The sequence below is a fragment of the Orcinus orca genome, chromosome 1 (genome assembly GCF_937001465.1).
Source record: "Orcinus orca chromosome 1, mOrcOrc1.1, whole genome shotgun sequence".
Classification (NCBI taxonomy): domain Eukaryota; kingdom Metazoa; phylum Chordata; class Mammalia; order Artiodactyla; family Delphinidae; genus Orcinus; species Orcinus orca.
Window position 1 is genome coordinate 107,758,172 of NC_064559.1, and position 26,837 is coordinate 107,785,008.

The 26,837-nt window shown below is 54.4% G+C and overlaps 1 protein-coding gene across 1 annotated transcript in view; it reads left to right on the forward strand.

The window, feature by feature from the left end:
- Window positions 1-21,514: 21,514 nt before the first annotated feature.
- TBX15 (T-box transcription factor 15) overlaps window positions 21,515-26,837 on the forward strand; it is a 105,539-nt gene continuing 100,216 nt past the window's right edge. The window contains exon 1 of the mRNA XM_004263252.3: window positions 21,515-22,220. Coding sequence (XP_004263300.1) covers window positions 22,016-22,220 — 205 coding nt within the window. The 5' untranslated portion in view covers window positions 21,515-22,015. The remainder of the gene's footprint in view (window positions 22,221-26,837) is intronic.

Here is a 26,837-nt window from a genome sequence, read left to right on the forward strand (position 1 = left end):
CTGCTTTTAATATTTTTTCTTTGTATTATTTTTTGATAGTTTGATTAATATGTGTCTTGGCATGTTTCTCCTTGGATTTATCCTGTATGGGACTCTCTGAGCTTCCCCTGTATGGGACTCTCTGAGCTTCCTGTACTTGACTGACTATTTCCTTTCCCCTATGAGGGAAGTTTTCAACTCTAATCTCTTCAAATGTTTTCTCAGTCCCTTTCTTTTTCTCTTTCTTCTGGGACCCCTATAATTTGAATATTGGTGCATTTAATATTGTCCCAGAGGTCTCTTAGACTGTCCTCGATTCTTTTCATTCTTTTTTCTTTATCCTGCTCTGTGGTAGTTATTTCCACTATTTTATATTCCAGGTCACTTATACGTTCTTCTACCTCAGTTATTCTGCTATTGATTCCTTCTAGAGAATTTTTAATTTCATTTATTGTGTTGTTCATCATTGTTTGTTTGCTCTTTAGTTCTTCTAGGTCCTTGTTAAACGTTTCTTGTATTTTCTCCATTCTATTTCCAAGATTTTGGGTCATCTTTACTATCATTACTCTGAACTCTTTTTCAGGTAGGCTGCCTATTTCCTCTTCATTTGTTTGGTCTGGTGGGTTTTTACCTTGTGCCTTCATCTGCTGTGTGTTTCTCTGTCTTCTCATTTTGCTTAACTTACTGTGTTTGGGGTCTCCTTTTCACAGACTGCAAGTTCGTAGTTCCCGTTGTTTTTGGTGTCTTCCCCCAGTGGGTGAGGTTGGTTCAGTGGGTTGTGTAGGCTTCCTGGTGGAGGGGACTGGTGCCTGTGTTCTGGTGGATGAGGCTGGATCTTGTCTTTCTGGTGGGCAGGACCATGTCCGGTGGTGTGTCTGTGACCTTATTATGATTTTAGGCAGCCTCTCTGCTAATGGGTGGGGTTGTGTTCCTGTCTTGCTAGTTGTTTGGCATGGGGTGTCCAGCACTGTAGCTTGCTGCTTGTTGAGTGGAGCTGGGTCTTAGCATTGAGATGGAGATCTCTGGGCGAGCTTTCGCCATTTGATATTACGTGGAGCCGGGAGGTCTCTGGTGGACCAAGTCCTGAACTTGGCTCTCCCACTGAGGTGACTTTTCAATCCTACTATAAAAGTACTGAAATTATTTTGGTTGAGTGAAGTACAAAAATAAACCAAGTTTGTGATGTAAAGGAATTAATGAAATCGGCATTCTCTTCTGCTCCTAGAAACATGAGGACTCTCCGCCTGCTCTGGGGGTTCCTGTTCTTTTGGAAGCCCTCAGCTGGTCTTTAGCAGCAATGATGACATAAAGGAAAATTACATTCTGATGCAGAATTCAGCCCCTTCATCTTTCCCCTGTCTCTACAGCATGAAGCTAGGGGCCCATAGAGGATCTAATATCAAAAGGAAGAGGGTAATACCACTACATGGAGAAAAAAAATAATTACCAAATTTCCTGAATAGTACACAGCTTTTAAAAAAAGAAGAAGCTGAGCCCTTTGATAGCTTGGCCCTTGGTCTGCCCGTGAATGCCTTAAGGATTATATCATCAGACTGACTCCAGCAGCCCGTGCTATTGTTTCAGAAGGAGGAAACAGCGAGGAAGGGGTGGGGGGAAGAATGAGGGGATGGCTGGGAGCAGGGCTGCACCTTGGGGAGGGGAGAGTTCGATTTTGAAAGTGCAGTTATCAGATGTTAATGGTAGTGAGGCTAGAAAGACAAATTGAACAATTTCTCAGCGTCTGTGGGAAAGAGGTTTCTCGGGGCCATTTCTCCTTTTCTTGGGAGATTAACGTAAACGTTTGGATTCAATAACTTTTCTACCACAGATGACATCAGCTCAGCAGAGAGATAAAGCGACCTAAAGTCGCCCAGAAATGCTGTTGCTGAAAACCATCACCTGGTGGCAGTCTTGTGACTTAAATTTCCTCTGCTTCACTCCAGTATGGATTTTACTAATTTTTCCCCTCGACGTGCTCAGATTCTTTATCCGAGGTTGAGGAGTGAGAAAAAAGGGCAATGGGGGAGACAGCTTAGGAACTGAGCATTCCACCCTCCTCAGACAGGAGGTGATTCCACGAGAATGTGCAGAAGAGTCACAACAGTTTTCCTTTGGTTCCTTGAAATGGAAAGGCCTCAGAAGCTGAGGACGCGGCGGGGCGGGGGCGCAGACAGCGGGTCCTGGGATGCTAACGACCTCAGCGCGGACGGCGAGGGCGAAAGGCCCGATTCGGGGCGTTTCCCGAGACCCCCCCACACCGGAGCCCGCACCTGCGCCCCCGCCCCTCCTCGCCGGGCTAGCCCCTCAGGTTCCGAGACCCCCGGCTCCAGCCCACAACTGCGCGGGGACTTGTTAGCAAAGGGAGGAGCGGGGCGCGGACCCTGCGAGGTGCTCGCGGACTCCAACCGTGGAAACACCGGCTCCGGCCCCCAGGCCTGCCCTGAAGTTGAGCTGCGGCCACATAAGTCGGAAGTTCCGGTTCACAAGCGAGTGCGTTCCTCGGTTCGCTCCGGGGGCGTTTCTCGGCCCGAACCTGGCCATCCGCAGCCGGCCCCCGGGACGCAGAGCCGGCCCAGGTCGCCCGCCTCCCGCCAGCGCCAGGCCGGGACCCGCGGGCGGCGGGGCGAGATTCAAGCTCACCCTCACCGGCCGAACCCTTCGCAGTAGGGGCACAAGACTGCAACCTTCGTGCTGTGCGCAACTCAAGGGGGTTAATGTCTTAGCATCAAGAGCCCCTAAGACCTTCCTGCGCCAGAGGGTAAAGTCCGTGAAAGGGAAGCGGAGCTACGGGCCAGCGCCTGGGCCTGGGGGGCTTGGCTCTCTGTGCAGCGTCTGGGGCGGCCCGAGAACCGGCTGAGCACGAGCGCAGTCGGCCGTGCGGGCCGCGAGAGTGTGAAATACAAGCCCAGAGCACCGAGCCCGAAACAAAGCCAGACTCCCGCTCCACAAAACCGCGGCGGGGATTCGGGGTTTATGAGCGAGGACTTCCTCGAGGCTTTACCTCCTTCCCCCGCGGGCCCACCGTGCAGAAGAAGGGGTCACGTTTCCTGAGGGACAAAATGTCAGGCCGGGAACTCGGAGCAAATGGGCTCCGCGAGCGCTGGGGCCTCGGCTTTCACCGCGAGCCCGCTCCGAGGCCTCCTCCGGCCCAGGCCCCATGCCGGGCCTCGCGGCGCCAACTGACCGGTCGGGGCCTCCCCGCCGGCTCCACGGAATTCACCGCGTGGGCCCATTTCTCCGGAAGTTGTGCCCCGCGGGGCAGACCCTTGTTGGGAAAGAGGGAGAGGCAGTCTCTTTTCAAAATCGGGGTGGGGGGTGGGGGCGTTGTGTGAAAGCTCGAAACGGCATTTTTTTTTTCCTTCTGAAGACGGAGAAGAGGGCAGTGCCGGGTTGAGGTAGAGTAGGAGCTGCAGCCCTCCCCATCTCTAGCTCCTAGAAATAAGGGGGGGGTGCCTTTTTGCCCCCTCGCGGACTGCCGTACACGCCCTCGCTGCCCGCTCGCTTGGGGGCGGGGGGGAGGGGATCGGTGGGCGGCGAGGCTGGGTGGGGGGCGCTAGGAAACCTCCCGAGGGGTCACAGGGCGCCAGGGCGCCCGGATCCAAGTTCCTCGAGGTCCCTACGCGTGTGAAACCCGGTGTAGCGTCCGGTACAAGTAGCCCGCGGGACCGACAGGCTCAGTGGATTGCAGAGCAGGCTTCCTAGAGGGTCCTGGCCGCTCCCCCTCCCCTTTTTTCTTTTTGTTTCCCCCCCAGCCACACCCGAGCTCCGCGCTGCGGCTTCCCTCCTGGAACAAAGGCAGGCGCAGCAGCCTGGCCTGCGTCTGAATATCGCAGATACGCCGGAGTCGAAGAAGCCTGCACTCGCCCCCGCGATGGGGTGAAAGCGCAGAGCCGCTAAGGGCATCGCCCGCTTCCTGCGCCGAGCGGCCGGGGCTGGACTCTTCCCGCCTGGCTCCGGCGCCGGTGGAAGTCCGGGCCCGCAGGCAGCCTCGCTGCCTCTCCCAAGCGGCCCGCACCACTGCCCCTGAACCCGGGCCGCGGGGGGGGGGAAGCTCGTGGCCAGGACTCCTTCTGGGTGGTAGCCGCCCGGCTCGGTCATTTAGAGATCCGACGTCGCAGGGGTGTGCGCGTGTCTCACCTGTACAGGTGCAGTGGAAGTGATTGTGCGCGTTTAATTCCGAGTCTGCATTTCCAAAATCTAGATGGCAAAGTAAGAGCGATGTTCAGAAAAGGAAAAGCCGTTTATTTCACTTGTTTAGGGTGAAAGTGAAAATGTTTTCAGCTTGATGGGGCTGGATGTTTTTCTCCGTTGTCTACTTCACTAGACACAGCTAAGGCGAATGGACATTTAGGGAGGTCGTGTGCAGTTTACACTGTCCTCTGAATCCGTAAAAGGAAAAGCTCGGTTCGCAGGACCCTCACCTCCCTACCTTCGCGTTGGGGGAATTGTACCCGCCTCGGCCGTTGGTGCGGCGTGTGCTTGAACGCAGCAGGATCTGGACGAGTTCCCGTGGCGGCGTATGGTTCCCACCCCCGCCTTTGACCCCAGTCCCTCCAGCAGCATTATTTTCTACTGCGGCTTGTGGCCAGCTTTTCTATTTTGGGGTCATCTTACCTTCCTCTCCACCCCTTTGTCACACTCTTCCCCAGCTGGACCCCCACCCCCCAAAAAAGGCATTTGGAGACAGAATCCGTACCCTGGTATCTCTCCGCTTGGCTTGGATCATAGAATTCAAAGTCACAGCCTGGAATATGCTTGTACAAGCAGAAACCTGCGCCAAGGCTGCTAAGCCTCATTCACCAGCTCCGTTAGATATCAGAGGGTCTGAGCATTGATACCAAGGAGTGTAGATCTGATTTTCACCGACTATGCCATGAAGTCACGAGCCACTGGCCCATTTATTGCTGCCCTTTCAGGATAGTGTTTGCTGGGCTGGTCACGCACCGATAAAGCAGATAAGGTGATAAGAATTTATGGAAAAGATGGTTAAAAAACTAAGTGATATTTTGAACCTACTTGTAGAGTTTCTGAATTTGGGAAGCAGGGAAACTGAAGGCACTCTTCTCCCATTTTGCTTTTTTTGTAGGTATGATTATACGCTGTGTAAAGGAACTTGTATAGTAATGTGTGTATTTGTGTATACATGTGTTTGGGTGTGTGAGCGTGCTATTGAAGTGTGCACCTGTGGAAATTACCCTAAATCAGTCTCTCCTTTTCAATGGCATATGCATCGAAAAGAATTTCTTTGGTTGCAGGGTTTGTGATTCCCAAGCCCCTTAGACCGCTCCTCGCTCGCTCCTAGAAGGAGAACAGGCTTTAGGAATGGAAAGCATTATTTAAAAGGTGTTTAGCGTACTCTGCTTCTCAGCATTTCCCCCCAAGGTAGTAGGACTGGAAGTTGGAGCTCCCCCGCTTCCACAACTGCACAGGAGGAAAAGTGTGAACTCCGAGGGCGCCAGCAGACTGGTTACCACCTCTGGCATTGACCCAAAGTGTGTGTGTCCTGAAGTCTGAGCCCCATCACTCTGATTGTTGAGCTGAAACCTTCCATGAAGCCAGCTCAGAGTTTGCTGGATGAATTTGTACTCAGACACACACTCATTTTTACAAAGGAGAGCATAGTAAAATGCCCTGCACACTGTAGACATTCAATGATATTTTTGCTGAGTGAATGAATGAACTCGTGACTAATTATTATTTTCAAGTTAAGGTTTTTTTTTTAAAAACTAAATGAGCTTGTATATGTGTATGTAATACATATGTGACAAAGAATTGTGTCACATATCCCAGAATGTAGGATAACTTTTTTTGGTATTTGCCTCTTTTCCCGTCCAGTTCTCCTGAGCAGTCCCCTTCCCCGCGTCCCTGCCCGAGGCGCAGGTCTCTGCAACCAGTTGGTAAACTTATCCGACCCCCACCAAAGCCTGTCAGTCAACCAGTAAAATCAAATGCATTACTTTGGTCACATCCTTACTTCCCTTACAGGTCACACTCATGTTTCTATAAAGGTTCTTTGACTGATTTCACCCCGCACACACCCACATTCCTTTATACCCTCTCTAGGTGGTATACTGCTTGGGTTTCACAGGCCTGCAGACAGACCGGTCGTCCCTGTTAACCCCCCCAGGCTCAGTCAGCATTTTCACAGACTGGCTGCAGTTCTCAGGAAAGCTTGGGGTCTTCATTTGGGAGAGGATTGTCAGTTCCAGGAAGGGTAGAAGAAAGCCACTGTTCCCAATCTGGCTGAGGCTAGTCTAATGTTCTGGGTTTGTTTTACAAAAACATGTATTTAATCACAATGGTGTGTGACTTCAGATATTACAAACCTGGTACCTCGGAGAAGAGAGTCCAGTGGGTCACACTCTTGCCCTGTGGCAGCCTGCTACCACCTAGAGGGTGCGGATACCCTTTTCTTCCCACTGCCCCCAGACCCTTTCAGAGGGATAGCAGACTGGAAGGAGCGGCCAACCAGTGCCCTAGTCACCACGGGGGAGGCAAGGAGCTAATTTCTGACCCCTCTGAACAGAAATAGTCTGCCCCAGCCCGAAAGGCCCAGGAAAACAAGAACAGAGACTCTTCCCATTCCCTTTCCCCTTCCTCATCTCCCACCTCTCTCCTCACACGGCCCCTAGCATTGGGGAGTCCTGGAGGTCCTTGAAGGGAGCTGTTTCTAAAGGCTCTGCCCCCAGGGCAGCTGCCTGCTTCTTCAGGAAGGAGTGGGGGACAGGGGTAGGAAAGGAGTATTTTTAAAGCTTCTCTAAAGCCGAACTGCCAGAGACACTGTGGCAGCTCTTGCGGACAACCTGGTATGTTTCAGACCCACTCCCAGCCCCTCAGGAGCGACAGTATCCCTTCTTTAAATGAGATGACAGCAATCTGGACTCATTGGAGTGGAGGAAGAGGGGGCGCTATAGAAGTGGAGGGGAGTCTAACTTGTTTCTATCCTGAACGGCTAGTCTAACTTGTTTCTATCCTGAATGTCAGACTGAGGTTGCATCTGGAGCAGCTCTGTGGTGAATAGGTTCCGGAAACAGCCCTGACCTAGAGCACAGTTCTCCCAGTGAGGCCTTGGATATGGGGCAGGACACTGGTGATCTCCCCTTTGCTCACGTGTCTGCCCCACCCACATCAGAGACTAAGGCCCAAGGGGAGTTTGCTCTTTGCTGGCACTTTACAGTTTATAAAGAATGAGAGTGGTGACAACCCAAAGGCTAGTCAGGGACCTCCGCAGCCTGCTGCCTGCCGCCTTCTTGAAGTTCTCCAGGGGCTGCTTTCTGAACCACTTTTAAAAATCGAAACCAAACCCCAACTCAACAGTGTTGAATCAGCTGCTCACTGTACCTGACCTGCCCCCATGTGATCTACAGCCGTGATCGCTAACGGTCACCTAGGGACAAATTAAGGAATTGAAAATGCTGAGCTTGAGAAGCCAAATTCCTTACACTATCTGGGGTCGTTAATCACCCAGCAGAAACCAGCCCGGCAAGCAGGAAAAGTAGCTAGAGGGACAGAAAGAAAGTGTGGGTCTGTGCGCTGGTGTTCAGCGGGCTCAGGTGGCAGGATTCAAACGTAGACGTGCACGCGTGTCGGATGTACTGGGAATGGGCGCCACAGCTGACGCGTCTCGGGGAAACTGTAACGCTCTTTTAGGCTGCCCCAATCATCCTAATTTTACAAATGGGAAATGTGGACTTGGTAATCTAGAGACTTGTGCAAGATTAGCTCACGACTCATCGGCCCAATGAGCCAGGTCTGCGCCCGCACGAGGCTGTTTCCTGAGAGAAGGCTGACGATGTTTTCCCCGGTGTGGTGAGAAGAATAGAAGATTTGGTTCGGAGAGTCCCTCTTAGGAATCCACCTCCAAAGGTGGGGTGGGGTTAAGGGTAGTGCACTGCGGGAAGGTGTGTGCCAGGAAAAGTGGGACTAGAGATTTGAAGAGATAGGAAAGCATGTGTTCTGAAGGTGGAGAGTGTAACTTCTCTGCAGGAAAGGAAGGGGAAGCTTCACCACCCGCGCCACCCTCCGGGGTGGGAGTGATTACAAATTCAATATCTGGAAAGCCTGGCGCTCGAAATCGGCTATTGGGCACCGTATCTTGCAAGCAACAAGTGCCCTGGCTCTCCCAGAAGCCTGTCGCTGCCTGACTCTGGCCCCTTGCCCACCCGGAGCCCAGGAGGCCAGGCCTGGACGCCCCGAAATCCCCGGGCCTCGACGCCAGGTGTTCAGCTCCCCGACTGCAGCGTGGGGAAGCACTGAGGTGCTGCGGGCTTCCCTCCTTGCGGGGCCCGAGGTGGTGGAGGGCTTGTGTCACACAGCCCAGCAGGCAGGCTCCGGGCACTGGGCTCCTCCAGGGCCAGCCCAGGCCCGCTCTCCTCCTTAACCTCTCAGTTATCCACTCTCCTGAGTGGCCCCACAATTATAGGGACAATGTGTTTAGTAAAGCTCTTTAGACAGTGGAAAGTTCCGAGGTTTCCTGGGCGTTGTGTTCCGGAGGCGGGGCCGGGACCCGCTGACGGCGGTTTCCCCAGCCCTGTCCCCCCACCCCTTCTCTGCCCCCCTTAGCCACGGGGCAGCAGAAAGAGGCGGCCAGCCTACTCCTGCCCTTCGGTCGGACGAACCACGGCTGCCGCGCCGCCACCTCTGCACCTGCCTGGCTGAGGTGAGATGCCCGGCGTGAGGTCAGGGCGGTGCGCACAAGCCCGCGCAGAGCTGCTCAAGCCGCTGGGGTGATGACCTCGAGTGACGGGCGGGAGAAGGGAGTGCGAGGCGGGTGGAATCACCCCCAAGGGAGCGGGAAGAACAAGAATTTTTATGTGACCTGGTAACGGGTCCTAACTTTGCCACTCAGGAGCCTAGAAAAAGTCAACGAAGTTTTAGGGACCTTGGTTTTCTCAGAGAGAAATGAGAATAACACTGTGTTGCCCACCCACGGGGGGGGATGACAGTTCTCTTTTCTGAGATGCGGTCCCTCGGGCGACTGGGGAGACACGGAACCCAGAGCTGGAGAGAGCAGGCGCGCTCTCGGCTGTTTTAACCCTTCCTGCCGTGGCACGAAAATCTGAAATTTGAAACATCAGAAATGGCCGTGCAGGAACAATTGAAGTCAAGTGCAATCGAGGTGATATTGCACTCTTGGTCTTTCCAGCAAAGGAAAGACTTTGGCGGTTTGGGAGAAGCCGAGTCTTCCGGCCTACCCCCAGGGCCCTCCCCAAAGGGCGCAGGGAGCCCAGTGGGTACGTGGTTGTGCCCCTACGCTTCTTGCTTGGGAACTAGGTCCCGCAAACGCGCGAGAAGAAACCCTCTGCCGCTTGGCTGCACAATAACCGTGCAGCAAAAGCTGAGAGACGGTCGGCCCCTCCCCGGGACTCAGCCCAACCTGGATTCAGCTTCTTCGGCCGCCCAAACTCCCAAGCCCTGAGAACCCGCGGTGCACCCCGCGCGCCTTGCGGCGCGGGCACCCGGGCCACACTTCCGAGCTGTCCGCGAAGCGGGCGCCAGCCCCGCGCTTCGCTTAAGGAAAGCGCTTGAGGGCCCGAGGGAGCTCCAGTCGAATCGACCAGGCCTGCGTAGTCTCTCAGGTGGCCTGTCACAAAGAAACAAATGCACAGTCAAAATCCTCGCTCTTCTCTGCTCGGAGAGCCTGGGATTGACCCGGGTACCCCGAATAATCCGAATCCTATCCTGGTTCACTCCAGTCCTTCCGGCAGAGCAGAAGCGACCTGCAGCCGGAGCGCAGAGGAGGCTGACAAGGGGCCTCCGGTAGCTACCTGGGGAGAGACAAGGCGATTTGGTGGTGTCTCCGCGGTTTGCTCGGATATTTGATGACCCGAAGTCCTGTCGGTGATTAGCTACCCTCGCCCTCCCGCTCATCACACCCCCACGTGCTGTTCGGAGTCAGTGTCTTGGCAGGAGCCTCAGGGCTCTGATTCTAGCGCGGGTGTGGAGCTGGTCAAGGAGAGGTTTCTCCAAGCGCCCAGGACCAGCTTACCCGATACCCCGCTGGGCACCCCTCAAGTTGAAGGGGCAGAGAATCTCAAGTACACTGGTCAAAATTCGCTGTTGAGAACACTTTGAAGTTGGGTATCTGTGACTGCGCCACTCTCCCTCCCCCAGCTCCCCGCTCGGCCAGATGCACCAGAAAGCGGTGCTTTGATCTTGCAAAGCAGCAATTTATATTTCTTTATTTTTTTTTTCTGTAAAAAGATGATTGGACCCGGGAGAAAATAATATAATTCCGCGGGCGCAGGGCTGAGGAGAGTCTTTCTGGGCCGGGCCAGGGCTGGGCCCGAGGCGCCAGGCACACATCTGTTCGCTCGGCTTTGCAGCGCATTCCTCTCCGCCAGAGTTTCTTCTTCCCCTCCTCGGCGGACCGGTCCCTGTGACTCACCCCAGGCGGGCAGCTGGGCTTTATTTGTCTTCGACCTAGAGAAGCTGAGAGAGAAGCTGCGAGTGTGTGTGTGGGGGGGGGGGGGTGCGGGGCGGGGAGGTGCTGTCGGAAAAGCTAAGACGGAGGGTCCACTTAGGTGACTTGAATTGGGAGGGAGGGAAGGAGGAGCTCAGAGGAAAAAGTACCTCCTGCCTTCCAGGGGAGAACTCGGTGCCCGCTGCCCTCCACCCTCTTCCCTGCCAGGAAAGGAGGGAGTGGGGGCAGCTGCAGACTCAGTGGGTGGAGGGCCAATACCAATCCGTTCCCATAGGTCTTTCCCGCCGTGGGGATTTACTGAAATAAAACAACGCAACCTTTCCCGGCATTTTGCCTAATAACTTCAAACTGGATTAAGATTCAGGAGAATATTCAACTACTGAAAGCGCCAATCAAACGCTGCGGCGGGCTTCCCACCGACTCCCCCCATCCTCACACGCATCTGGAGAGCCCTCCCTCCTCTGACTGGGCAGACCTGGCCAAATTCCCAAAGCTCTAGTGTCTGCTTGGGGTCTCTGATTGCATGCGGTCCTCAGCCCTGTCTCCCCATCACTGCGCTCTCTGTACTCTACCTGAAATCTCTTCTCTTCTCTCTCTCTGGTCCCAGGAGACTCTCTATCCGGTACTTGAGGAAGAGGGGTGTGTGTGTTTTGGTGTGGGGGGGTCACCCTGCCCTTCAATCTGCAAGCTCTTCCTGCTAGGCCACCAGGTTCTCAGCAGGAGTCTGGTTTAAGAACCCTTACCTGAGGGCTTCAAAACCTAGGCCACCAGGGCTCTGCAGTGCACGGTGTGCTTGCTGGAAGGACTGATTTTCCAGGCCCCTTCCCTAATGCTCTGCCCTGACTCACCCCAAATCCTACCTTGTGAAGATGGGTCAGGGTGCAGGACCCTGATTTTATGGCCAGACCACTATTGGGGCTAGGTTTTCAGAAGCTGAAGCAGTCCTAGCCTCTTTCTTCCCACTTTTTCTTTCCCTTTGCTTTCTTTTTCCTTTTCTTTCCTTTCATTATTTTCCCTTTCCTTTCTCTTTTTCTTCCTTAAGTTTTATCTTTTCCTTCTATCCTTCCTTTCCCTCTCATGTTTCTCTGGCTTTTACTTTATCCAGCCTCTCTGTCTTAAAAGCCCCAGTCCATGTTTTTCAGGCTCTAAGGAGGCCAATGGCCAGCCTGCCCACCCGGACTGTTATACCCAGATAGAGCCTGCAGGGGGGTGGCGTGAGAAACTGGGAGCACGACAGAAGCCAACCCTCTGGAGGACTCAGGAGAGGAGCCTGCCGGGTCCTCCTCGTACACACCTTTCCTCTCACTTGTTTGACCAGCACTCCCACTCACCCACCTTTCTCCCCACAGTCTTCCCCACAAGATACATGGGAGCTCAGCTTCCAGTTATCATGTAAACGTTCAGGGAAAATAGATGGAAAGACGGCTAGGAGTTTTCCCAGGCAGGTAGGAGAGTGGCCAGGCCAGCTTGTTGGGTGGAAAAATGCTTCTGTGGCATCGAGGGAAACTCCCTGGTGGGTGGGACATGGGTAAAGATTACTGGTGAGGGCAGGAGGGAGGTTAAAGAACAGGGAGAGCTCAAGCCTTGTGTCGTACGCACACCAAGGAAACTGGCACAGCGCTCCATTGCCTGCACAGGAGTTTTAAAGCAGTGTTTGCTCAGAGCAAGTTCGCCAGCGAGACTGGATTTGCCATCAGGGGGAGAGAAAAAAAAATAGCCTAAGAAGAGAGGCCGCCAACATTCCACCGAGAAATTGAAATCGGGAAAAGGGGAGAAGGAGGAGGGAAGGTCTTCTTGCGTTTCACCCACTTCCCTCTCTCCGGGTCCCGCAGGAAATGGCTGGCTGGGCCTTCCTAGGGACTGTCTTCCCCTGCAGCTCCCTTAGCACCTGCAGCCCCAGTTCCCCAGGCCAGCCTTATGCTGGGAGTGGGAGGGAGGACCTAGGCCTGCAGCCTGGACGAGGGGAGGTGGCTGAAGCCACAGGCGCTGAAAAATATGACCCAACTCAGTTTGAGCCGCCTGGGAGCTCAAAGGTCACAAGGGACTTCCGGGGCACCACTTCTGATGTGAGGACTCTGATGGGGAGTTGGTGTCTCCTGCCCAGCACAGGTGGCCCTCCTTGGGCACCGAAGACCTCTGCTGTACTCCCTTCTCTCGCCAAATTAAGCCAAAAGCTTTCTCTCCCAAACTGAGGTTTTTCTTGGGAACTCCGGAGTTGTGGCCCCAAGAGCCTAGGAGTTTTCCCTCTCTAGCCCCGCTTCCCTGACAAATCTGATTTCTGAGTCCTCAGTTATTCTGAGGAATAAATGACTGATACCACTCCGTGCTCAAGCCACAGGACCTGTTCCTTACCTGCATTTCATCTGGATCTGAGCCTTAGCAATAACGACTACAATATACGGAGGACCTCGATCCCCTCGGAGTTGAGCCCTGTGGATGTGTGTATGGCAGACGGCAGGACGGAGGGAAATTCAGTTTGGAGACATTTGACAGGCCGCCATGGGGAGCAGAATTTCTCTATGACCATGGAGTCCTGGAGATGGTTCCCACGCTGGATGAACACACCCTGGGCTCAAGAAGCTCCCAGTCTGAGGGCAGAGCCCGTCTGCATGGCACTGGCTACCGTCCACGAGGGATGGCGTGGACCAGGTTCCACTGGAGAAAGACAGACGCTTGGAACTGAGTTGGGGGCTCCAAGGTTGCCTCCTAATCGCTCAGTTACCAGCCCAGAAGTGGGTGGAGGATCGGCAGTCTAGAGACTACTCAGGCAGGCGGGAGGAGTGGGGCAGCGCAGGCAGGAAGCCATGAAGGAGTAGGTGGTTGGGGACTTGAACCAAAAATGGGTTGGAGCCAGGGAAACCAACACTTTAGTAAAGCAGCCCAGACTGATTTGGGAGGCACCGGGAGAGCTGGCCCAGGGCTGGCAAGTCTGCCCCGGCAAAGGCCGGCTGAGGCTGGTACCGTGGAGCCACCGGAGCCTAACCTGACCTTAGTTGACTGAGCCCTGCTGGGGGCGACAGCTTTCCGGTTCTGCTCAGCACAAGGGGCCCTCCTGCCCTTTTATCTGCTTGCTGGAAAGGATGCTGTTCTCTAGCCAGGAAAGCCTCCTAATTGTATTTTAAATGAGAGTATATACTTTTTTTTTGACTAGTAGAAGACAATTCCATCAAAGTCCCTTTCTTGAACCCACCCCCACCTCCGAGTCGCAGGAAGAGGGAACCTAGGTGCACAAGTTGTATTTATGTGTGTTTGCACCTAGAAAGGCTTGGGGGTATAGAGATTAAGAATTCTAGCTCTAGAGTTAGATTACCTGCACTAAAAGCTGTGAACCCCCTGCCAAGTTATATAACCCCTCCACACCTCAGTTTTCTGATCTGTAAAATGGGACTGATAACATTATTCTTGGTTCATAGAGCTTGAAATGGGTAGAATGAGTTAGTGCATGTAAAACACTTAGCACAGGGCCTGGCACAGAGTGAAAGGGTCAATAAATATTAGCTCTTCATAAGCGGTGCAGACCAGAAAGAGAGGAGGTACAGAATGAGACATGGTGGCAAGAGAGGAAGGCTGCAGCACTTCTCATTTTTTCTCTCTGTTTTTTCTGAGAGCAGGGGTCTATGGATGGTATTGCCTTCTGCTGTTTTATTGAGCTGGGCCAAAAGTTCTCTTTTCCAGTGAAGGCAGCCAAGGAGAGCAGTACTGGGAGCAGGTGTCAGTGGTGCAGTTCCAGCCCACCCTGGTGCCTCTGGCCTTTGCCCCTTAGAAACCTCAAACCTCCTGCGCCCCTGGTGCTGCAGACACCACTGAGAATTAGGAGAATGTGGATTCATGGGTTGTTCTGTCCTGAGAATGCTTTCATTTACCTGAATTTGTTGACTGTCCTGTGAGGTCCTTGGAAGGCATGTGAGGTTAAGTGAATATTTTTCCTAAGTAGGGATAGACAACTTTCCTCACCCCTGGCTCTCTGGAGTAGGCGGCTGTGGGCCAGAAAGCAATGCCTCCTGCAGTTGTTTGAATGCAGCCAGCAGTGGGACTGCCCCCGTCCCCCCACCTCTTCCCCAGCGGCAGGCCCTGGAACTCTGGCCACGTCTGGCTCTCTACAGACACCCAACGTGTGTCTTTGTTCCAAAAGACCTTTTGAGTTATTTTAAAAAGCACATAGTTTGTTTAGTTATAAAACAATATACACAATTGGTTTTATAATATATGTATATATTATATGGTTTTATATTATATGGTGTATTATATATAATATGATGCATATAATATATACCCTATGTATAATATGGCATATACTATATGCATATCAAATGGGTTTTTTAAATATATAAAAAACAATTTTGAAGGCTCATTTGTCCAAACAATAGGGTTTTCCTCATTGGTAATCTCCGTACCCACTTTGGGGTCACCAGGGACTCAATGCATATAACCTAGGAGTTCCAGATTCTCTTCTACCGCCTGTGGTTTGGTTTTGTCCAAGAAGGGTCAGTGAGGTGGCCTATGACTTATGGACCAAAACTAAGGAAAAGCCTCTCATGATCTAGCTAATGCCTTTCCCCAGCTCCTCCTCCTGCACTCTGAGGACAGAGGCAAGCACCCCTCTGGCCACCCCAGCTACCCCGACCTCCATACACCTGAGAATCTAATTCCCCAGCCCCTCCTCGTAGCTTCGCAGTCAGATCACTGTTTTCCACTCTTCCTTGTATGATGGACAATTCGTTCTCCCCTTGTGGAGAGGGAGAAATTGATCTGTAAGGAGGCTGAAAAATCTACTTTTCCTCCTTTATGGGTAATGGCTCAGGGTCCCGCAGCCGGCTCACATAGCTCTATCGAGGACATTTTGCTCCTGGGTGGCCGATTTTTATTAGTAAAACGTGAAATCCAAACAATTCTGGCAAAAAAGCCATCCCATCAAGCCCCTAATGCCTCAGATCGTTTGCTTTTAGCTGCTGGTCCTCATGGGCGGCCCCATTTCAGTGTTCCAGGCGCCCCTCTCCCCTGCCTCGCTATTGACAACCTCAGCTCCCCCACCCCACCCCACCCAGGAATCCCAGGTAACCTCTCTAGATTCCAGGGTCCCTGCCGGCAGTGATAGACTGTCGGGCCTGGCGCGTCTCGCCTCGTCGCCCCCACAAGCTTTAGCTCATCCTTCCTCTCAGTGGAAGGACCAAAGAGAACTCTTAACCTTGCTTAGCCAAGCACCAGCAAACTCAGCAGGAAGGGGGAGATGCAGTCACAGTCAGGGGGCAGACCTGGAAGACCTGGGAGTCAGCAAGAACCCTGAAAAATGCTCTGCCTAGGAAGCGTCTGGCTCCCCGGGTTTGGGGAGGCTGGCTGGAGGCCGGCTGGCTGAAAGGTGTAAGGGAGTGTGCACAATTAAAACCAAACGAGACTAAACCCTATTGCTCCCGCTTGGTCCCACTGCTTCTTGCTGCCGTCTCTCAGTCCCTGCTGGGGCTCCTGGGCTTTGGAGAGTGCCCTGGTCTCACCCAGGCGTTCCATGGCTCTCTCAGGGGTTGACACTGGGTACTCCTCATTTTTCCAACTTCTTTCCTTGCCTGAGAGACCTTGACCACGAAGGTATCTCTGGGCAGATGTAAAAGAGGGGGTCGGGGAACAGCCACCTGAATTAAACTTCAGGAGGCAAGGGAGAGCCCCGGGGAGCTGTGGAGTGGGGAACTGCTGTGGAAAGAACTGCCCAAGGGCCAAAGGCTTGTAGATTTTTGCAGCCTTTGGGGTCAGTTGAGTGTGTGGGTAAGATGTTTCCCCGTATGCCTGTGTGTGACCTGCGTACCCAAGCACGTGTTGTTCCTACATGCATGTTTGATTCTAGAAAGGCATGTGGCTACACACGTGTAGCTGTACACTGTGTGTACGGGCATGTGTGTGCTGCCAGACAGCTGTAACCACGGCTTTGTGTTGTCACGCAACGTAATGCACGAACCTTGTATTTACTAGATTCCTATAAAAGTATGAAGCAGTTACTGATGTGCCCGCGTTTATTTCGGGGTGCAAGAAATTTCGCTGGCGGCCTCAAAATCCTCTTTGGTTTGGGTTACCTAGGGTGGCCAAACAACCCTGAGCTCCTGAGGGTGCGGAACGCTACCTTCCAGGCCAAACCAAGCAAGGCGAAGGATAGAGGCTGGAGGGCCTTCCAGGAAGCCCCCTTCCCTGGAGCCCCAGGCCCGCCTTCAGTAGGGCCTCGGTACAGAGGCTGGCTCCTCCCTCGCGCTCAGGGGGCTCAGCGCAGGCTCGGGGTTTCGCTTCTTGCGAAGTCTGTCAGGGCCGAAGCCGGCGCTCGGCGCGGCGGGCGCACACCGAAGGCCGAGGGCCGGTTGCGGCTCGCACGGGACGCCCTGGGGACAGAGGAGCCCGGCCTGGGGGAACACGATTTCCTCGCCTCCTGGGCGCGGCTGCTCGGCCCCGCCGCACAAGGACCCCTTTGTGGAGGGGCCCGGCTCCGGCGCGTACCGAAGGCGGCGAACAATAGCGCAATGTTGCCGCCCGCCGGGCCAGGCTCTCCGGGCTACACCACGGCCGCCGAAGGCGAGGAAACCGGGTGGCGCTTTTTTATAGTCGCCAATATAAAATTGGGGTTTTCTCCCTTTGCGCTCACCCCCTACCTCAAGTCCGATATAAAGCAGATAAATTTATGAAGGGCGAGCTAAGAGAATAATTACAGGGTAAAGGCCGTTAAATTTTATTTCCAGTCCCATAGGCAAAACCTGCGATTTTATTGCAAACATCTGGAAGGACCGAGAGGTGGGCACGCTGCTGGTTGAAAATAAAAACAAAAGATTTTATTTCGCGCAAACAAAAACACATCATTAAAGACCCTTTCGCCCCCACGGACTTTTGTTTTTTTAAAAGTGAGAGGGGTTGGTTGAGTAGTCAAAGACGCGCGACGGACCCACAGCTCCCGGCAACTTGGACGCAGCCGAAAGACTGGAGATGCGGCCCACAGGACTGAGCCCGCGCTGGTTCGCGGGACCGGCACCGGGCAGGCCTTTCCAGTAACCGATTCCCAGCCTACGCTCACGCGAGGGCTCCAGGCCAGTTATGCCACCCCATAACTGGGCGCCAATTTAGGAAAAGAAGTGAAAAGTGGGTCCACTGGCCTCACGTTCCCGGAAGATTCTATCACAGCAATAACAAAACCTCAGGTCTGTCCAGTCTCCCACCGATTATCTTGCCTGCTTTGCTTAGCTGTAAAGTATTTAGGACCCCTTCACTCTGCGGACAGGGAAACTGAGGCTCAGGGCCATTCATCGATTTGCCTAAGCTCCCATAGTTTAGAGCTGAATGGGACCTGGTCGCTAGGCTCCACCTGCCTTGGAGTCCTGATCATTTCCTCGCACCCCACCGCCGCCTTATAATGTGTCAAACCCGCTTGAGAGGCCGAATTCATTGTAATTTTCCCACCTCTATAGGGTGTCCTCCTAGGCATGTAAGGGCAGCCTAACATGTCCTGCTGGCCACCTGTTTTTGGTTTTGTTATTTTTGCGGTACGCGGGCCTCTCACTGTCGTGGCCTCTCCCGTCGCGGAGCACAGGCTCCGGACGCGCAGGCTCAGCGGCCATGGCTCACGGGCCCAGCCGCTCCGCGGCATGTGGGATCTTCCCGGACCGGGGCACGAACCCGTGTCCCCTGCATCGGCAGGCGGACTCTCAACCACTGCGCCACCAGGGAAGCCCCACCACCTGTTTTTTTAATTTTGTTTTCAGTTACTTACTCAAAACTGCAAAGTCACAGCATCTGGCGGATCACCTTGGTATTGAGGCATTAGCCGTGGTGGTATTTAGGGGTATTTAGTGTGGAGAAACAAGAGGAAAGGACAGCTATGTGGAGGATGCAGGGCTCCATTTCTAGGATTCTTGTCCCTATCCTGCAGAACTCTGCTGTTCCTTTGGAAAATCAAATTATCTGGACACAGTCAGCTTTAGGTGAGCAGTCACTATGCTGCCCTTCTCTTCTCGGCTTTCCTCTGGTCAAGGCTAGGCCTGGACATCCACTTCCCTTATTGAGGGGGTTAGTGAGTTCTCCTTCCCCCTCCCCCACCGCTCTGACATCTCAGGTGCTTAACAACCTTTTCATCCTTTTGGGGGCCCTGCAGGGTGTAGAGTAGGGTTTCCAGCTTGGTCCTTGTCAGTCATCTTCAAGCCTGAAATAGACCTGAACTGGACTTACCACCTGTAGATTCCACCCAGGACCCAAGGGTGGAGCCTACGGCGGGGAAACCTGGGGATTGCCTCAGGAATTGGCCTCAGACATTGGAGACCCCACTCTCATTCCTGAAGGTTAAAGGAGAGAGAAACTGTGGTAATGAGAGGAAATTTTGAAAGCCCCTTGATGCAATGAGGAGAAGGAAAATGCATACCGTGCTCCCAGATAATCACATTTAATCCCCCTAACCCTCTTTTTCTTCGTCTCTCCAGTTGCATAAAATTATATATCTAAGTCACGGACGTTAAACCATCCTGATGAATCTTTCTCCAGACCTTCTTCCCTGTCAGCACAAGGTCACACACCGAAAAACTTAAATTGATCCCTATAGTGACAGAAAGAAAACTTCCCTGCCCCTCCATTTACCTAGAGGAAAACTCCTATTTTCATGACTATTCTAAACCAGTCTGGCTTCGTTATCATCTGATTTGATTTAATGGACTAACCCACAATTCTAGGATGTATGTGTATGTGGGATGGGGGTGGCGGCAACCTATGTGCAACCTGAAGGCAGGGTGTAGGAGCTCCTCTGAGAACTCTGTGCAGAGCATAGGTTTTGGGGTGGGGTGCAGATGCAGGATGTTGAAGGCACTGCTCAGGATTTTTCTACGTATGACTCGTGGACACATGGGTAGTGACACTTACATCAGGCAGGCCTTCGGGACCTGCATCTAGGTGGTGGGTAACCAAAATGTCTTCTTTCTGAGAAACTTTCATGACCTCAGGGAGGGTGTGTGGCCTATGGTGCCTCTACTTCTCAAACCCAGGAAGGTCTGTGAGAGAAAGGAAGGCAAGAGTCTACCAGAGGGAGATGGGACATACAGGGGCTGGGGGAGGAGGGAAATGCTGGGAAACAATAGAGGCCTGCCCCATGGTTACTCCATCGGGCCTGGTCCTGGCAGGCTCCGGCCAAGGGTGGTAATATCAGAATTGGGAGCCGAAAGAGAGGTCTGAGCCAGGGGGGAAGGTAACTGCACCTTCCTGACCTGCCTTGTCTCCAGCTCCTTCGCTGAAGCCTGGCAGTGGTGAATGCGCCATCACTTTCAGCAAGGTCGCCTGAAAGCAACCCTGAGTGGTGACTGAGGTGGGAGACCCTGCACCTTGCCACCCAGGCTTTTGCCCGGCAGCACGGTGGGAGAGGCTGAAGAGCTCAGTGCCGGATCCCAGGGTTCTTGGGGTGCTGCTGGGGGACCCCCAAGCCTGGGACTCAGGCTCCTGGAAGGCCTGGGAGGCCAAGCCTGGCTGAATCATACTCATCCGACGGCTTTTCGTTATTCTTTCTGCATTTGCTGCGCGGATAGCTTCCTCTCCTCCAGGCTGGAGGCCCATTTGAGGGGGCTCCCACACTGGCCTTTCTTGCTCTCCTCCTAAGAGGCCCAAGGTACATTCAGGACACCCTGCAGTTGTCTCCAGCACCAGAGCACATCCAACCATAATAGCAAGAACTATAATGGATTTCTCGGTGGTCAGGAGGGGAATGTGGCCTTTCAGAGGTCCAACAGGCCCTCCCTTCTCACCCCAAGGTGGAAGGACCAATGGGTGTTCGTTCTTGGGGGGTCTGTGACACACCGTGTGCTCCTCTGCCCTAGGCTTTCGGGTTTAGACCCTGCTCAGAGCCTGGGTGTCGGCAAGGCTTGTCTGCAGGGGCCTGTCGGTCTGTCGTTGGCATCTGGGAGCTGGCTCTTTCCTGCCTCTTCGCGCTGGGATAGAAGCGTCTGGACCAGGGCGTTGGGGCGATAGGGCTGTGGCTCAGCCCGTCGTCCGCGAAATCCGAGACCTTTTTCCAGCTTGGCAGGATCAACTTCTTGGCCCCTCTGAACTTGCTCTGTGCTGGGCTAAGCTCGGGGTCTCCAGCGGCCCGAAACCGGTAGCGGGTGTGGGGAATCAGAATGGCCAGAAGTGTTGGGTTTAAGTTCCTTAGAAATCCCTGACGACCACACTGTCCTGAAAGATTTTTTTTTTTTTTTGAAGGGTGGAGGGAGGATCAGTGGGGCGGGGAGAGCCGGGCTCCCGAGGTGATCGGATTTAAAGGGAATTTTGAAAAAGCTCCTTCTCCACTGTCAAAGTTCCTGGCTGCCCTCTCCCAGCCCCTCTCGGCGGGTTCTCCAGAGCAAGCGCCCCAAGCAGGCGAAGCCCGGCTTAGCATCCACGCCGAACAGCAGGAGAGCATTTGCTGCGTGCGGGCCCAGTCGGGATCCGCCTGAGGAGCGCGCGGTAAGCCGGGTGTCCCACCGCAGCCCTCTCGCTTTGAGGGCGCCTAGTCTCCTTCTCTACCAGGTAGAGCTGGAAGGACGAAGCGATTTTTGTATTTTCAATTACAAGACCTCGGATAGTAACGAGGCTTTCTTGTTGTTTCTTTCGTTTTGCCTTAACCAGAGTCGCTTAGAAATCGTTCAACAGGAAAATAAGAACCTGTGTAGCGAAACCCCGGCGGAACTAGCAGATCTAATAGCATCTGGGGGGCAAGCGCGAGATTGTCGGAATCTTTTTCTGGCGTTATTTGGACAGGTTGACCTTTTGTCAGAGCCTCCCAATTCCAGATCCGTAATTTAAATGACTGCGCTTGCAGCGTCTGTGAGACCTAGCAGATTTGGGAGGAAAAGGTATGGATGTGGGACTTGCAGGAGTTTGTAACGGCACAGATCAGACCTCGACTTTCAGCTCCCCTCCCTTCCCCCCACCCCCCCGCCCCACGAGGATCCGTGGGGGACTGGGAAGCCAGGAGTTAAAGTCGGCCCAGGAACATCCCGGGGACAATCCGCGCGGAGCCTTGGCCCGAGCCTCAGTCTCTCCCCTCCTCTCATTGGCCGGCGCTCTCAGGGTTTCTCCTGTTCCCTCTTCGCCATTGGTCGGGGGCTTTTTTTTTTCCCCTCAGTCTTTCTCTTCCTCCCCCCTCCCTCTCCCTCGCCCCTCGGACAGGAGCGCACCGCCTGCCCCCAGCTCCTCGAGAAGGGAGGAATTTAGAAAAAAAGGTTTCCCAGAAGTTTGGATCAGAGGAAGGACGGGAAGACCACGGGAGGAAGAGGGAGAGGGAGGAGAGAAAGGGAGAGGGAGGAGGGAGAGAGAATAAAAAAAAGATGAAGTCCAGTCTGCACAGCCTGTGAGCGCCTGCCCGGGTGGGTGGGAAGCAGGACTCGGGCGCTCATGCAGCGAGCGGGTAGCGCTCGGGGCGCTCTTTCCTAGGGGCTGGGGCAGCCAGGGACGTCGGTCCGAGCCGGCGGCGGAGGGCGCAGGAGGAGGGTGCCGAGGACCCGCAAAGCCGCCGCCTCAGTCTCGGCCGCCTCGCCGCCGCCTCTCCCGGGCCCGGCCCGGCGGGCGCTCGGAGCGTGAGGGCTCGGGCTGCTCCCTCTGTAGCGGGGGCGAGCGGGGGCCGGGGTGCGGGCGGCTAAGATGAGTGAAAGGAGAAGATCTGCAGTCGCCCTGAGCTCGCGAGCACATGCCTTCTCCGTTGAAGCCTTGATCGGCTCAAATAAAAAGCGGAAGCTGCGAGACTGGGAGGAGAAGGGGCTGGACCTGTCCATGGAGGCGCTGAGCCCCGCGGGCCCACTCGGAGACACGGAGGACGCGGCCGCGCACGGCCTGGAGCCTCACCCGGGTGAGTGCGTAGGGCCAGAACACGGGAGGCGGGCGGAGAAGGGACGCCGGGCGGCCAGCGGGCGGGGAGAGTGGCGAAGAGGAAGGCCCTGGCGGTGACGACGTCTTGCTCCAACCCGGGTTTCTTTTTCTTTGCGCAAATGCCTTGAGCCTTCCCCAAATTCGCCGGAACCAATTTGGGGAAACTGGCCTGAGCCTTGCAGTTTCGTCGCCAACCTCAAGCCGGGAGGCCTTCTTGCTCGCATCCCCTTCTCCTTCTGGGAGCAGAATGCAGTGTTCACGGTGCCCGCAGCTGCTGGGGCTGCAGGCCCCTGGGGTTAAGAGGGGCGCCGATGCAAGGCAGTGGCGGGAGCGGAGAGGAGCTGGGACTCACTTCTGAGAGGTCCGAGGACTGGCACGGAGTTCTCGGTCCGACACCCCTGTGGGAATTGCCCAGTTTGCCCCATTTAGCCTTCAACCTCGGTCCTTTCCCTTTCCACACCAACTTTTCTGGGACTCAAGTTGTGTTTCTCCTAATGCCCGTGACGAGGGAGCATAATTATATTTCTACTTAGTTGGCATTTGTGGAAAGAGGAATGGATTTTAGCCCGCTTACCCTGCGCCCTGGGCCACTCTTCAGGGCCCACATCTCTGCGTATTTGTGGGGATCAGTGCAGCAACGTGTCTCGGATCTGTGCGCCTTCTATGCACGTTATATACACACAACACGTAAAACAGCGGGCGGGTGTCTACATCAGTACTTTAACAGAACCCTAGGAAGGGGGGAAAACAACGTTTTGTATTAAGTGCCAAGATTTCAACTGTGCAAAACACAGGGGGAACAGCTGTTGTCGGAAGAATTTTGCCCGCGCGCGCGCGCGAGCGCGAGCGCGCACACACTCAACGCTCGCAGCGGCTTGGTTTAGCGCTTCAGAAAGTTTCCGTACAGGATTTCTAAAACTTTTCTGGAGGTGCTCCTGCTGACCAGCTAGGGCTGGAGAGTAGATTTGGGTCAGAGCGCCGGCAAGTCGGAAGGGAAGGGCTGCCCGCAAAGGGATGGGGCTGGCCGCAGGCCCAGGAGCTTGGGGACCCAGCTTGGGGCCCAGGAGCTTGGGGGCTGGAAAGCTGGCCGACCCAAGGAGAGACAGCTGTCGCTTACATTTTCTCTTTCGGCAGTGACAGTTCAATTTCCATGCTCCTGAGGCTAATAATAACGCGATTAGCGGGTGACCTGCAGAGACAGAGTTTGATGAATTCTCCGTGTTCTTGCGGCCGGTTACGGTATTTGGGTTTCGTGCTGGGGAATTATTTTTATTAGTCGATGAAAAGAAAATTAAAAGGAGATTTATTTCGTCTGCTCAAGCCTTTCGTTGTATTTGGATGTGGGTGCCTGTCCACGCGGACCCCTGTGTGGGCAATCCAGAAAGGAACGCATGGCTAATGTGTGTTTCCCATCTCTGGCCAGACCCTATTTCCTCACCGTACTTATTTGTTGTCAGAATCTCGTTTGGGCCTTCACACAGTTTAGTGGAAGTTTTCTCAGGCCTTATGACAACTCACGATTGGCGATGTAGTTTACTTTATTTTCCCGATGGTGGAAAAGGCAGAAGTTATCTAACTGAGTATGGCAGACGCCCTGTCCTGTCCACGGGTACTTTTCTCTGGGAGGGGGGTACAGGTCGTAGGGAGCCCGTGTAGGGTCTTATGTTCAAAAGGACCAACATGTGGGATCATAATGAGACTCAACTGGCAGTTTTCTTTCCGCCGTCCTTCTCAGAAAATAATGGGGAGAAAAAAACGAGGATTGGGGACAAGGAGAGACCAGTCCAGGGATGTGAACACGAGAACCTGGCATCCAGAATGCTCTTTCCTGGCTCCCGCGGGATGGGGGTAGGGGGTGAGGACCTAACATAGAACTTTACATAATAGAGAGGTCAGTTGACCAGTTCTCATTACCTTTGTCACTTTTTTTTTTTTTAAAGAAAAAGATGGGCGTTTGGGTTAGAGAAAACGAAATATGTTTGTGGGGCAAAGGTCTGGTAGGAGGAAGAAGCCGGAAGTCAAAAGCACTCGCGGGCCCTCTGCGGAGCCAGGCTGCGTGCAGCTGGGCCGTCCCGTTGTGGGCCGAGGGGATCTCCAAGTTGGAGTTCCCGTAGTGGCCAAGACTTTCTTTTGAACAGGACGAACAGGATGTAGGATGAAAAAATATCTTTCAGAAAAAGCGTGCTCTGATGTGGAGACTTGGCAGTCAGGAGAGTGGAGCAGACAGAGCTTTGGGCTTTGAGCGGGGTAGTAGAAGGCACGCCAGGGCTTGGAGTTCCCTATAGGCCTTTCTTTTTGTCTTTAATACAGCGCCCTAACAAATACAAAGGCAGAGCCACATTTAATGGTGTGTGCATGGTGTTGGAGGCGGGAAAGGGGGTGCGGGCGACTCCATTATGCCCAGGGCCGAGTCTCTAGCCGGCTGGGCCTCAGAATTATCATTAAACTTTCTTCTCCCGATTAGGAGAAGAGGGGGCTGGACCCACTGCGTGGCTCGCCGGCCCTAGGCCGAAAAGAAGTCAGGAACAGAAAAAAACCCACAGCGACAAGAAAAATATTGCCAAGGGGCTGGGGAAGGATTAAACAAACACACACATACACAGGCCACCCGCCTTAGAGCAGCCGTATTTATCATTCTCACCATACCCTCCCTGACTGGTACCATCGTTTTCAGCCCTCCCTCAAAATTCCGGGATCCTCAGACAACCGAAGGGTCCGATTTTAATGCTTAAGGTTTTTTCAAAGACGTGGCTTTTTGCTTTTTCACAGCCCGTTTTCCTTTCGACGTCTGGACAGAGCTGGCTTTAGTTGGCGCCGAGCGCCTGCAGCCTGGGGCTCCAACCTGCATAAGCGGGGGGACCAGCCTGGCCTGCTCGCTGTAGGCCCTCACACGTCAGAGGACACACAGTATGTATTTCAAAGATTTCCACCGAGCCTGGTGGGCCCAAAAAACCCTGAGGCCCTCCGGGCCTTGGAGAAGGCCCTGAGAAGGGCCTGTAAGGTACCGTCATTTTTACACCCGGGCCAGCGCTCCAGTCTTTTGGAGAAGCCGCCAGCACTCAGCCTCTGCGGGCTGCGGAGGGTCTCAAAACCGGTCTCTGAAAAGCCTGGCTCTCGGGTCGGCTTGCCCCCGCCTCTCACACAGCAGCAACGGAGGAAACTTTCGAGCCAGGATCGCCGGGAACAGCTGCTCCGGCTGCGGCCTTGGAAGTATATTTCAGGCACGCGGCGGCGCCATCTGCGCTCGGACCGCAGCCCCGGCTCCACCCGGCTTCCCCAGCTCGGGTTTGGGTCTTTCCCGCCCAAACCCACAGCCGAGTGCGGCCGAGGCCCGATCCCCCGCGGAGAAAAATGATTTAAACCTTCTGCGATGGGATTTTCCCCCTCCGGAGCCCGCGGGCCTGAGCTTCGCAGCCAAGGCGCTCGGCGGCCTAAGGAGGTGGCGACGCACGCGGGTGGGCACACAGAGCAGGCACACACAATAACGCGAGGGAGTCACGCACTCCGCGCACACGTGCACACACGTCAGGCGCTCGCCTTCTCCCAGGCACCCGGCTGCGCAACCCCTAGTGACATGAGACAAGAAAATTCCTCGCAGTGCCCCAGGCACTTGCTTCCTTCGAGTTAGCGAGACCAACCGGTCACAGGAATTAATCTGCCGGTTTACGGCTTGTTTGCTCAGAGTAGAACTCCAAGATTTTAATCCTGACATCACCCCTCTACCCACTCCCAACCCCCCAATACGGGAACGTTAGGGTCAAAACGGAAGAAGTGACTCTTCACTGATGTTTAAGTAATGGAGAAAAGGCGATGAGTTTGAAGCCAGTGGGGAGAACGTACTTGTGCGAGGCAAGCACCAGCCAGGGCGCAGGCTGGGGCGTGGACCGCCGTGTATGGGTATGCGGCGCTCTGGGCAAGACGCCAAGGGTCTTTCTCGGGTAGAACTCCGGCTCCTCGGCGGTGCGTGCGTCCCGGCACCGATGCAGGCCTCGAAGTGCCGGGTCTGCGCCCTGCGAATAAGCCAAGTGTAGGACCTGATGAACGTGCCCAAACCTCCCGGTTGCCAGGTCAAAACGGCCTTCCGCGGTGGCTGCCTCTTTGGTCAGTGACCTTGTGTCACGATTCTGAAAGGGAGTGAAGGGGTAGGCAAGATCTGAATGCCTTGTAGGCCGGTTAAGGATGGTGGTTTGCTGCGGCATGACTGCCAAATGCCTTTTTCGCGCTCTGCTCCGACAGTGGCTAAATTAGTGCCTTCTGGATGTACGGGGCTGGGAGAGTGCGCCACAATGTCCCCCGCGCGGTGGGGAGGGTTATGGAGACATTCTGCATAAAGCTCCGGTCCTGGAGTGGTGGCACGATAGAAGCCACTCGGAAAAAGGAGATAATTCCAACCCATTCTGTCCCATAGATGGAGCAAACTGCTCGAGGGCAGTGGGGAGGACAGGGAATGCGGAAAACACTGGTGCCCAGAGTTTGGACTGTGTTGGAAGAAATGGAGTGGGCTGTGGTTTGCACCTCTGCAGGTCGCTCCCATACCCCCCTCCACCTCCCCCGGGGGGTTCAGAAACCCACGTGAAGCGTGTGGAAGGCGTGCGCG